Genomic DNA, 12,856 nt, shown 5'->3' with positions numbered 1-12,856 from the left:
GCAAGAAGTAAGCAGGGAGGTGTTTAAAAGCCACTTCCATTCGGAAACGGCTTCTTCCTTTTTTTAAAGTGCACATTGAAAAAAGTATTCACACCGCTAGAACCACATTTGTACTCTGCTCGCCTTAATATAATACGCCTAAAAAAGACCCAGTGCTCCCTGGCCTCACAAGTCACCAAATTCAAAAGGTATTTTTCATGACTGACAACTCAGATAAACAAAAAAATTATCAGAAACCAAACCACAATCAACCCCAAAGTAAAACTAATTATTATAACAAAGAACAATAGTGGACAAATGCAAATAAGGCCTCAAGAAATCCTTCTGAAACCAAACATGTGGAAGGAGCTGCTCTGGTGGGATGATACCTGCGTACATTTTTCTGACCTGCGTCCAAAATGCCGTTTGTTGGAAAAACAATAATGCATTAGGGACACCGAAGTTGGTCACACTGGACGTATGCAGCTAAATGCAGGTCAGTCCGAGAAGTAAACCAGTTAGAAGCTGCTAAAGACGTGAAACTGGGGCTCTGTGCACACGACAACAAAAACGGGATTGTTCCTTTTCTGTCAACACGAATACACGACAAATGTTAAAATTACGATCTCCGTGCAGAAACGTTAAAAACTGTAATGTCCCCGCCATGCCACTAGTAGGCGCTATGTTCTTTGACACTCAACAACATGTGCCTGCGTAGAAACCCTCCCTGCTCAAAAAGGCGCCACCGCTAAGTCATACTGCGCATGCCGGGCTTCCCAACACTGGTAGGTTCTGTTTTTCCTGTGTAAGCCACAATGAAGACCGGGATTTTTTCAAAATGTTCAACTCCAGAACGCAAAGGTCCTGGGATGGAGGGTCACCTCCCATCAGGATAACAACCGTAAACATACGTTTCGAGCTACAATGAAAAGGTTTGGACGCGTTAGAGAGGTCACATTCCAGACCTAAACTCAGTAATTACTAAAATGATGTCTCTAAAATAATAAAGCAGGTGCAGACACAAGCAAAACCGACTTGCAGCTGTAATTGTAGGGAAAGTTGGTTCATTTTTCTTCCACGTCACAATTATGCACGACCAGGCGTTGATCTATGACATAAAATCCCAATAAAATACATGGAGTTTGTGGTTGTAATGTGACAAAAAGTGGAAAAGTTACAGCCGTATGAGTACTTTTGCGTTACAGCTTGTTGACTTCTCTTCAAAGATGGAACATAAACCTTCAGAAAATGTCAAATTAAAAGATAAAGAACACATTTACAGTGAGTTATGGATATTTTACCCATACAAAAACGACAAAGTAGAGTGGTGACAAAGCTGAAGGGAACATGCATTTTCTTACCTGCAGACGGTCAGACTGAAGCAACCGCAAGCTGCAGCTCCCAGCAGGCTGCACATCAGGTTGACGCTGTGAGCTGGAGACAACGAGGGCAGCACGTACATGGACAAACGGGCCAAGAGGGTGAAGACTGGATATCCTGGAGGATGAGCCACCTAAGAACAAAAACGGAGAGGTTAGACCCGCTAGCAGCAGAGACACGGCAAAATGGTTTCACATTTGGACTTACAGCTATAAGCAGGTAGTGTTTCAATCAGCAAATGCATAACGCCTTCTGAACCCTTGATATCTTCCACATTTTATCACATTATAACCATTATATTTTATAGGGATTCATGTGAGAGATCAACTGGGAGCTAAGTGGACCTAAACCCTCCCGTTGTGGCTCTGGCTGCATGTTTAGGATCACTGTCCTACTGGAAGGCGACCCTTTGGCCAAGTCTGGGGTTCATTTAGGGAATGAAGGAAAACTCATTTAGCTCAATCCGCCCTAACATCAACTCTGATCAGCTTCCATATCTTTGTATGGGGCGTGGGGGACCCATCCTGACGGCATGATGCTTCCTGCACCAAATGCCACTGTGGGGATGCAGTTTCCAAGAAGATGTGAAGAGGTAGTTTTCCTCTGCACATGGTGCTTTGCACGTAGGCCAAAAAGCCAAATTCCGGTCTCTCTGACCAGCGGACCACTTTCCAAGTGTTTGCTGTGTTACCTAAACGGCTTGTGGCAAACTTTAAACTGCAGTTCTTATGGTTTTCTCCACCAGTGTCAAACTTCTCGCTAATCTAGTATCCGTGCAGCTCACCTTGAGCTACTATGGGTCTTTTACCTGGTTCTCAGATTAATGCTCGGCTTGACCAGCCGGTCCGTTTAAGGGGGACGACCATGTATTGCTAGATTTGCAGTTTACTAATTAGGCAATTTTGGAAGGCAGGCCGTTGAACTGGAAGTTATTCTACAGTTTTCAGACTTTACTTTACTATCAAGTCCATTTGTGTTTTTCCTTTAAAATTTTCCATTCGGTTTTGTCCAAGTTTGGCTCGGTCTGTCGTAATCTGACCAAATGTCAAGAAGTTCGTCGGGTATGAATACTTCCAGGCTGCTGTGGGTTGCGCTTTTATAGACCATGCAATCATAATAGCACAGAAAATAGAGGGCAGCGAGACAGCTTCGTATGACTGCTGCCGACTTTGCTGTGATACTATAGCCCACATTTCCTCGCGCCTTCCTCTGGCCTCTTCCCAAGGACAACACGGCTCCCCGGGGCCCGTGACGAACCACGTGCTGCTCGACAGCCTCAGCCCCCGAGCCACCTAAGAGCCGCGGTTGCTCTCGCCTGGGGGATCTCGGCAATCACAGCAATTAGCCGCTAAGTCTCCTCCACCCAGATAAAGGCTCAGTCATTAAACACGGGCTCATTCCCTGGCACTGATAACACGAGCCGTGCAGGCAGGGAGAAGGGACGGCCCCTCACAAATGAGCACAGAGCTGAAAGGTGAAAAAGTGACTGCTTCCACAGTCACCTTAAACAAGGGAAAGTCTCGGTGGTTGGTTTAAGCGACGAGACGGGTGGAGAAAAGAGAAACCTGGGAGGACAGGAAAAGACGGCACAGAGCTGAGGAGCGAAAGACAGTAACGAGGGATCGTTTGAAGGAGGCAGGGCGAACGAAACGACCGACTCAAGTATACAGACGTGCGGCTGAAGGCCACATGAAGCCAGAGGAAGAGCAAGTCTACAGCCCTGAGGACCAGAGAGGGGGGCGGGGGGGGGGGGGCAGCTTGGGGCAGAGGGATGGCCTGCGAGGCCCTGGGGAGGCCTGAACGGCAGACAGGCAGGCCACACGGACTGCAGCACTAACCGCAGGATTACTGGCATAGTGACACCGACACAGCCTCCCTAAAAGGATCACAGCAGCGTAATAAACTTTATTAAATAATAAAACTTATTATAACTGTTAACCCGATTTAGTTCATTCTTCGCGGCTTACACACACACACACAAAAAAAAAGAGGGGTGGATATAATAAGCCTTATACCGTACATAAGGCAAAGCCTACAAAAGCCATCGCCTTACCATTGACTTTAATTGGATTTGAAAAACGGGTTGCAAATTATAGCATTCTCTACTTGCAACTTAGTAAAATAAGTGTATAGAAAAGCAGGGGAAAAAACCTGTGGACTGAAAGTAAATTAATCTGCTTTCTGCCCATGCTTAATTAAACTTCCCTAATGCTTCTAAGAGTTAATGAGTGAATTGATTAAACAATACGGCTAATACTTACCCCCAGCTCACATGCGGTGGTGATCAGCTCTCCTGTGGAAGAGAGTAGGGAAGGAAATTAATGTAAACCCAATAATTATTATTAAGAGACAAGTCTGCTCCCAAAGTTTTCCCAAATCAAATACTTGCACTGGGGTTTTGCATTAATTTGCCAGGATCAAAACCTGCAAATCTTCCCAGTGTGACATTTCCTAAGCGGCACGCTCATTCTCTTCATCTTCCGCGTCTCCCCTGATGCCTCCCTCCCTTTCCTCTGCACACACACACACATGGATATAAACAAGCGCACAAACCATGAGACTCCCTCTCCAATGCCCTGTCACACAAAGACACACATATGCTGATCTGAGAATAATGCCTCCACTCCCATCCTCCCCGTGCATCAGGGTCCCCTTCCCTTCTTCCTTTCTTCCACGCTCAATGTGCCTCTCTGCCGCTCCCACACTCCCAGTGTCTTAGTGTCTCCTTTAGTCCGTTGGGCACAAACAGAAAAGGCTACGTCGGTGACAGTCACAGAATGAGGTAAGCTTTAAGGAAAAAATAAGAGCCGGCTGCACCGTTTTCTGACAAGCTCTGTGTGAGGCGCAGCACAAAGTGAAAAGAAAACCCCTAAAAGCTATTTGAGGCAGCTTTAATGTATCTGGGCGCAAACCCATTTGTGCCAGAATACACCCAGAGCGTTTCAAATTAGACTGATTTCTCACCCAATGTTTGCATCTCCCACTCATGGAAATTGAAATTTGGTTCAGATTAAATGACATTGATAAATGCTGGGGGATCAGGACGGCTCCCTCTACTGGCGCTCCAGGGGAAGTCCTCTCGCCTCGTCACCTTGCTCCGACCCTGTCTGGTTTCCTGCATCAGCGCTGACAGGATAATGAGGCTAATGCTTTATGCTAAAAGAAAAAGAAGAACTCAAGATCCATTTTTGTTTTCTTTCTTCAAATAAAAATCTGAAAAGTGTGGCATGCATGTGGCTTCGGCCCCTTTTTTTTAGCCTCACACTCCTGAATAAACATCCAGTGCAGCCAGATCCCCGTCAGAGGTCGTCTAATGGATAAATAGAGTCCACCTGAGTGTAGTTTGATCCCAGGATAAATGTGGCTTATCAGATGTGTTATGTTATGTGATATGTTAGAAAAGCCAAAAGGTAGCCACAGACAGGTCAGACATAAAGTTGTTGAGAAATTAAAAACAGCTTCAGAGTTTAATACATCTCATGGAGCAGTGTTCAATCCATCATCTGAACAAGAAGAGTCTGGCACAAGTGCAAATCTGCCTAAACCGACGCCAAAAAAAGGAGAACTCTATTTACAGAAGAAGCCAAGAAGCGAGTGCTGGACATTATGGCCAAAACTTCATATTATGATATGTTTCTTAATTTTTGTCAATACGATATAATTACGATATCGATATAAACAAAATTTAAAAACCCAGAAAGACTGTCAAGAATGCCTACAACAGATGCCTGTATAAACTTAGAACAATTATTTTTGCCATATTTATAAATCTCCTCCGAAATAACATAGAAATATTTGATTTATAAAATAAAATATAAAATTACATAAAACCCAGAACATCTGTTGGTGACAAATGCTATAATCATAGACTGTAATGTATATTGAAATATTGGAGATATCATATCACCTTTATTGAATAAAGTTATATGGCGATATATATTGATATTGAATTATTGTCCACCCCTACAAGAAGCCCATAATCTCTTTACACTTTAGAAATGTTTCCTTACATTAAACTATGAGTAGAAAGTACATAACTTTGTATCATCAGTTGTACATCAGTTGTTATAAAAAGGCATCTCTGTATCAAAGCTTTATCTCAAATGTCTCATAGGCTCATTTTTATTTACATAAAGATGCAGATAAATATGAAATACAGCTGAAAAATAACCTGGAACACATAAAAGTATAATTATAATACAACATAGACCATCTTGATATAAACGATTTAGTCTTATCTTATATCCCTTTTTTTTTATCTTAATATTTTTAAAATCTCGATATATTGCCTAGATCAACACAGGGAGTGGTTTAAATCAATGTATGTTCATCTGTAAGGATGGCCTAGTCAAAGGCCTGACCTGAACTCCAACTAAGAATTTGTGCTGAAAATTTATGTTTACAGTAGGAATAGGGCTTAAAAATCCATCACAATATTTTTCAATGATAAAATATAAAAAAAGAGGATGATTATGTATTTTTGGCTACACCTGTATCATTGCCAACAGTCACAACCCCATAGAATAAATACAATCTAAAAATTCAAACAATGCCTCATCAAAAAGGCTCCCATAGAGCAGTTACATGGTGCTGAGCAACTGTGTGTTACGATGTGTATAATCTCTAAATCACAAACGTTCATCCTGAACAAGAAAGGGCAAAAACCTCAGTCTGTAAATGTCCAAAGCTGCTAACTGACCTGTAATTGCAGTATAAGGAGGTTACTGACTCCAGATACAAATACATTTTCAGATTTTCTTTTAAAAAAATCTCTAAACCTTGAACAATTTTCCTTCCACTTTGCAATAATGTAAATTCACAGTGAACCACATTGAAGTTAGCGGTTGGAACGTGACAAAATGTGAACAAGTCCAAGGGGGTAGGAATAGTTTAGCAAGGCGCAGTAAAGGCCTAAGAGGTTATTTCAAACGCGAGCAGCGGTAAGTGTGTCTACAGATCAAATATAAACGTGTGCAGAGCAAGAACGTCGTCCACAGGAGCCCTCCATTTTGGAGCAGAATGGCTGAATTTCAGATGGCACCGGCTGCCTCACATATATTTTGCAACCCTGTCGATACAGCGAATTATGGCGCCTAAAATTCTGCCACACGAGGAGCCCAAGCACTTATCAGTCTAATGGACCATGAAGTCAGAACTCCTCCACCTGCACGGCTTAAATGTTTTTTATGGCTCCGTTTCACCTGGCGCCAGCCGCCAGCTACCAGCCATCATGCCACATCGCACTTTCTCACCCTTCATCAGTTTCTCAATTTCACTCGTCTTCCCGCGGTAGTGGCACACTTTTACCCCATTCAGCGCAGAAACTAGCACTAAGCCAAAACATTCATCTCGGCGCCACAGAGATGCGCTTCTGCAGCCCCACCACTAAAAAGGGAAAATATTGACTCTACAGGGATGCAGCACGGGTGCCAAAAGTCTTTGTGACGGTGGAGCACGGGCACCCACATCAGTCTTCCCATAATCCCCGTCATTTCCACACTTCACATTCCTAGACAACAGTGTGCCCACGGGGCTGCGCTCAAGCCTCTCCGGGGCACATCACACCTAAAGAGATTAGGACACAGAGACGGAGACCTGGAGAATTCGGAAGGGTGTTCAGCTGGCACTATCAGAGCGGGCATCCTGCACCGTCCCTAAACGCTGTGGAGAAGGGGCTGGCCATTTTTTCAAAGACCCTGCTAGACAGCAGCACAAGCAGCGGGGCCACTCAGCGCTCCCATTGCCCGCTCCTCTCCTCAGCTCTTTTCTATCCGCTCGAGCTTCTCTTATCCCTTCACTCTCGAGAAACGCTCTGCCTTCTGCCGCTCGCGTGTCTGAGCAGTGCACACCTAACAAGGGGAGCCTTCATGCCCTCAGGTCCACGTTTACAAGTTTGTAACCTTGCTATCCCTCCGAAATAGATTAATTGCACGTGGCATTACCCCTTCCCACAACCAGCACCAAAATAAAAATGCCTTTTATGAATGGTGGAGGTTAAATAAATATACACACACACACACACACACAGGTGGCATGTTTCAGCTGAAATAATTACTTGTGACCATGGTAAATGCGGCATCTTTCAATTATAGGATTATACATCAGGACGGCGTTAAAGATATCTGGTCTTTAAAGGAGCAATAAGCAAAATCCTCATTATTTTGGATAGAATAAAAAATTGCAGCTGGAGTGGAGAGTCGTGGCTTGTCACACATTTTGTTTTGGTCTACAGACTAGGGCTGGACGACAATTCAATAACCGTATATATCGCTCAATAGACAAAAAAGGGTCAGTAAAAGTTCAATACAATATCTTTAAAATTATCAATATCGAATATCGCTTTTTTTCCTATATGGTCCAGCCCTACTACAGACACAGCTCAACAGCCCCCCTAGTGGTAAAAATTCCCTTATTGCTCCTTTGACCGGTCCAAATTATATCTAAAATATTTAACGTGAAGTGTATAAAATACACAGCAGAATCTACACTGTTATCATACACCAAACAAAAATTAACAATAGAAAAACTGTGTATGAAAAACTAAGTTTACCTTTGCTACTTCTGTGGTATTTCAACAGGAAACTAGCAAACTAATGACCAGGTGTAACAATCTAATGCACTCGACTATTTATTCTTAATTTGTCCATCTGTATTAAAGCGGATTTGGCAGCTAGACGTTCTCTGTGGTAACATAAAGTCAAGGAGGACCAACATTAGCAATGATCCAGGAGGATCTGGGAATCTGGGAAGGGTCGTGAGGCAATTTCTGAACTTCTTGTGGCTTATAATTATAAACACAGGTAATTAATAAGATGAAAATATTCTAAACTAGCAATCTTCCCAGGAATGGACATCAAATCAAATGCACAACAAGGTCAGGCTGTACTTGGAGAAAAAAAAAAAAAAAAAACAAGAACTCCACCTCAGGCTCTACAGGAGTCAGTTAGCGTGGTAAATGTTGAAATTCATCACAGATCAATCAGAAAATGATGGACGGATTGCAGTGCATGTCTACCCCAGTATTGAGTGTGCTGGTATAAATTGCATGCATGATCATTGATCTTTGCATCAAATACTGTTTTTTTAGATTAAACTGTTTTGGCATGCAAAGCTTTTGAAAGTTTTGTACAGATAATAATAATAATAATAATAATAAAGTTGTTATTATGACCAAATAATTGAAAACCCTAGAAGTGAAAGACAATTTGTTGTTTTGTAACATACCAACCCGTTAATATTTCTGTTACCAAACAGAAATAAAATGATTTTAACACTTTAATTATGCAGGTTCCTATTTATAGTAGCAGACAGAGAAACTAAAAACTCTTTCAATCATTTCTATTTTTATGCAGCTTCCCTTTTTCTTTATGACTGTAGATGAAACAGAATAATTCAGGGATGTTTGTGACAGCCCTGTTATTTAAATGAATGCGCCTACAGCTGCAGCACCATGGACAGCAACAGCCATTGGCTTTCCCGGCAGAGAACAACAAAGCCACGTGACCCGAGCAGCGTGTGTTAGCCTGGTAGCACCAACCTGAGTCTCCCCCGGGGACAGTCCTCTGCACACGGGGCACATACACAGCCGTCACGAAGGCAACCGTAGTCCCGGTCAGTATCCAGCTTCCTCTCTGCTCCGCAGGCATGTTTATATGCCGTAGAATCCCGGAAGCTGCCCGCGGTGTGTTGCTTAGCTAGCAAGCTAATGTTAGCATGCCTCCACATTTAGAGATACAGGGTTCAGACTTGAATCTGAGCGATTTCCTGTTGCGAACTACGCTGCCGGGCATGGACAAGGTGAACATAAGCGCACTTTGAGTCTAAAGTTTTATCTTTAAACGCATGATAATTAGCTAAGTTGAGGTGGTGTTGTTGTTCCCTGGGAAATAGCATCCACAGCCACGCTCACGGGCAAACCTCGCGATATTACCGACCAGGAAGTGTTTCTCTGGATCATTTCTGTGGAAAAAGCTGTGATTTTTATTTCACAATTAATCTGTCTATGTTTATTTTATCTACTTATATGTGGTGGGGCTCTGTCTATGTTTATTTTATTTACTTATATGTGGTGGGGCTCTGGAAGGAAAATGATTATCTAAATATTTAATGCAGTGCAACATTAATATTTTATCATTTTCATTGGTTCAAAAACACATCTGGTATTTTAAATCTACTACTAAAGTCATATTTACTAAATATTTTTGCATATTCTGAGCAAAGAATTACCCATGGATTTTTCCTATACATTCTTTTCCACACACGTGTCACTTATTTATATTAATTTCCTGTTACAGCTTTCCACTCGTCATCAGCCTCTCTTAGTAACTGTGAGCACTGAATTTTGCATTTGAACCATCCTTTTGTGAAGGTGGTATGTTTACCAAGTTGTTGACATAAGGTGAAATTTTGCACCAGAACCTCTAGTAAAACAGACCCACAACATGATGCTATTAACACTATGCATGACAGTTTGTACAATGTTTTTTTGGTTTGAAAACCTTCATTGATTTCTGCAACCATACTTTTGGTTATTGTGGCTGAACAACCCTTCTTCTCATCTCGCCGTGAAAGGTTTCTTTAGCAGGGTTGTACATGTGAGTCACTGTTCACTGTAAAGTGAGTTAAACAACAGTATGGGCTGAGAGGATGCAGGCGGAGATGGAATCAGAATCAGCATTATTCTACTTGACATTTTAAATTTACCTATATAAAAGTGTATGTTTTTTTGTAAATGTGCATATACATACACAGCGTTTTTACATAAAAGAAAGGCATGTTTGAATTAGTGCAAGACTGACTGATATTGATATGGGCACTCTGAAAATGACGTGTTCTGAACTCTGTCTGATTAACACAGTGTTCATCAGATCAGACAGCCTGTGGGAGGAAACTGTCCCTCTGGCGGCTGGCTTTTGCAAGTAGCGCTCCGTAGCGCCAACCTGAAGGTAAAAGTCTAAACAGTTTTTGTGCAGGATGTGTGGGGTCTGCAGAGATGTTAGCTATCCTATTCCTCTCCCTAGACCTGTACAAATCCAGAATGGATGGATTAATCAATGGATGGTCTGCCCGGAATATTATCACTGCAGACCTAATTGTCCATTGCAGTCTGGCCCTGTTCTTTTTTAGAAAGACGCTGCCTTTTTCTGAACAGCTGTGTGTGAGGACCTTGTCAGGTCCAGAGAGATCGTGATTCCTAGGAACCCAACCCACAGCAGGTGCCCCACAGCAGACACAGTGTGGTCAAAGATTTTTATTTTTGTCAATTGGGAATTAAAATACTATTAAATTTGATTTGATGGTTTTAGCATAGAAAAATTGGTATAAAGTTAAAATTTAAGACTTAAAGAAATTGGCAAGCTTATTTTGTAAATGTGCGAAGAATAATTTTCAAATTTCTGTTTCTGTTTTTTTTTTTTTTTTTTAGTTACAACTTGATGCTACAGGTTTACTTTGGTCTTTGTGTTTGAGCTCAAAAACATATAATGAAATAACACCCGATTATCCATGATTAAAATACATTGTAGTTTCATGTAGTGTCGTCAGTCTTACCTGAAAACCAACAGATGTGTCATTGTAAGACCAAAATGAATACAGCATGCATTCAAATCATGAACATCGCATTGACACAGTACTGCTCAAATGTTTTGGGTAAATTTTAAATTTCAACTACATTTCTTGATCAACAGAGTCCTTTAAAAACAAATAAAATGTATATTTATATTTAACTGCATACATGAATCAAAAAATCTCCCTTTTTTTTTTACTGTATTATAGCTACACTTTATTACAGCTACACAAAAAAATCTCTAAGTACACCTGAAACGATATACTCAATCTCGTAAATGTCTCACAAGCGCCTGTATCTCACAGGTCAAGGGGTGACAGTACGTAAGAAATTGCCCTATTGAACTGATAATAATCCCAGCTCACCATAAATGAGTCTGATCCCCCAGTATGTTGAGCTCTCGATGAGGTGGAGTGGTGTCAGCACCTAACTAACTCTCCGATGGCTCTCTAATCCTCCTCTTCCTCTCGCCGCCACCCTTGCTGTCTAATCAGCCTCCAACACACACACACACACACACACACACACACACAACACTCACACCCATCTGCCACGCGGAAACCAAAGCACTATCCCTTCCTCAGACAGGGGGGGCGCGGGGGGTGGCTCAGCCCTCTCTTCACTGTGATGTCACTGCTAATCCAAGCTTGGTTATCCGCCGGGTTGCAGTGCTGGAGGAAAGGGGGGGGGGGGGGGGGGGGGGTAATAAAGTACGTCATAAAGACTTCTGTTTTCATTTCCTACATCATATGCATTAAAGCTCAATAGGGTGCTAATATAGACACAAACGTGGAGCTCTGATAGGAGAGATAAAACACATTCACTGAGGCCTGTAGTTCCAATTCAAGGCACAGAGGAATCATTAGAGCCTGCTGGATTAAGCCCCCCCCCCCCCCACACACACACACACACACACACACCATGCATCCCAGAAAATGCAAGGCCTTTTTTATTGACAGCTCGTCCAAAGAGGGCAATTACCCAAATGGCTGAAACTCTCATTCCGTCTTGCGCCGTACTATTACCATTAACAGCAGCTGTATTAAATTCATTATCTTTTCAGATTGTGTGCGAGGTGTGCGATTAATGTACGCGTGTGTTTGCATGGCAGTGTGTGTGTGTGTGATTAGAGAGTTGTAATGTTCCAGCTCGGGGGATTTATTGCATAAGATAAGAAAGGGCGTTAATGGTAAATCGTGATGGTCCAGTGGAGCAAAACTGTTGTGGGGGAAATGCCTCCTTTGTCGAGACCTTTCTGCGCTAGCAACCGACATGTGGTTTTGTGCTTTTTGCTGCTAATGTTTCGTAACAAACAGAAACAGCGGAGGGATGCATGAGCTAGTGGCTTACGAGGCAACCGAGTGAAATTCCATCTATTTGGTTCTGTATTTTCCCCTACTTACCCCATATCTGTTTTAATCTTACCTTAAGCATCCTTGAAATGAGGTGTAATCCAGTTAAGCCCTTTTGAATCTGCTTCAGAGCCATTTTACACCCATTCATCACCCCGCAAACATTCTCCGCTAAACACAGGCACTGGGTCCACGAGCCAAAATGTTCAAACTGGAGACACCGAAAGATTAAAATGCGTACCCTTTGTGAGTGCAAAGAGCCAAGCAAACGTTTTAACCACACAGTGATGCTGAGATTTGGCCCTTAGAAGGTCACTCTAGCACTACAGTTAGTTACCATCTATGATGTAGATTTATAGACTTGAAGCTGGTGTAATGTTCTGTTCTGGTTTATGTTATTATTTTGGTTAAAGTTAGTTTTCCTGTCTTGGATTAGTTTGTATGTTACTTTGGTTCAGTATTTTGTCTAGTTCAGTTCTGTCCTGTTCCTGCCACTTGTCCTGTCACTCTTTCAGCCACTTCTTCTCCTTCTGATTAGTTCCACCTGTTGTGTTTAATTAGCTCTCCCTCTCTCCTTTGT

At 42.3% G+C, this 12,856-nt stretch overlaps 1 protein-coding gene across 4 annotated transcripts in view; it reads right to left on the bottom strand.

Annotated features, from left to right (window-relative positions):
* The window catches only part of tmem260 (transmembrane protein 260), a 43,668-nt gene extending 32,236 nt beyond the window's left edge, over positions 1-11,432 (bottom strand). For 3 of the 4 annotated variants that reach the window (XR_004933368.1, XM_012852398.3, XM_021310585.2), the window contains exons 1-3: positions 8,897-9,301; positions 3,621-3,652; positions 1,341-1,492 (exon numbers count right to left, since the gene is read on the bottom strand). Coding sequence is in view for 3 of the 4 variants with exons in the window: in XM_012852398.3 (XP_012707852.2) it covers positions 1,341-1,492; positions 3,621-3,652; positions 8,897-9,005 (293 nt within the window). In the remaining variant the exon portion in view is untranslated. Of the gene's footprint in view, positions 1-1,340; positions 1,493-3,620; positions 3,653-8,896; positions 9,302-11,289 lie in introns of those variants that run through there. The other variant, XM_036150549.1, reaches the window with a different exon arrangement.
* Between the last annotated feature and the right edge of the window lie 1,424 nt (positions 11,433-12,856).

This window comes from Fundulus heteroclitus, chromosome 19 (assembly GCF_011125445.2).
Source record: "Fundulus heteroclitus isolate FHET01 chromosome 19, MU-UCD_Fhet_4.1, whole genome shotgun sequence".
NCBI lineage: Eukaryota > Metazoa > Chordata > Actinopteri > Cyprinodontiformes > Fundulidae > Fundulus > Fundulus heteroclitus.
This window is presented reverse-complemented; position numbering and strand designations above follow the sequence as displayed.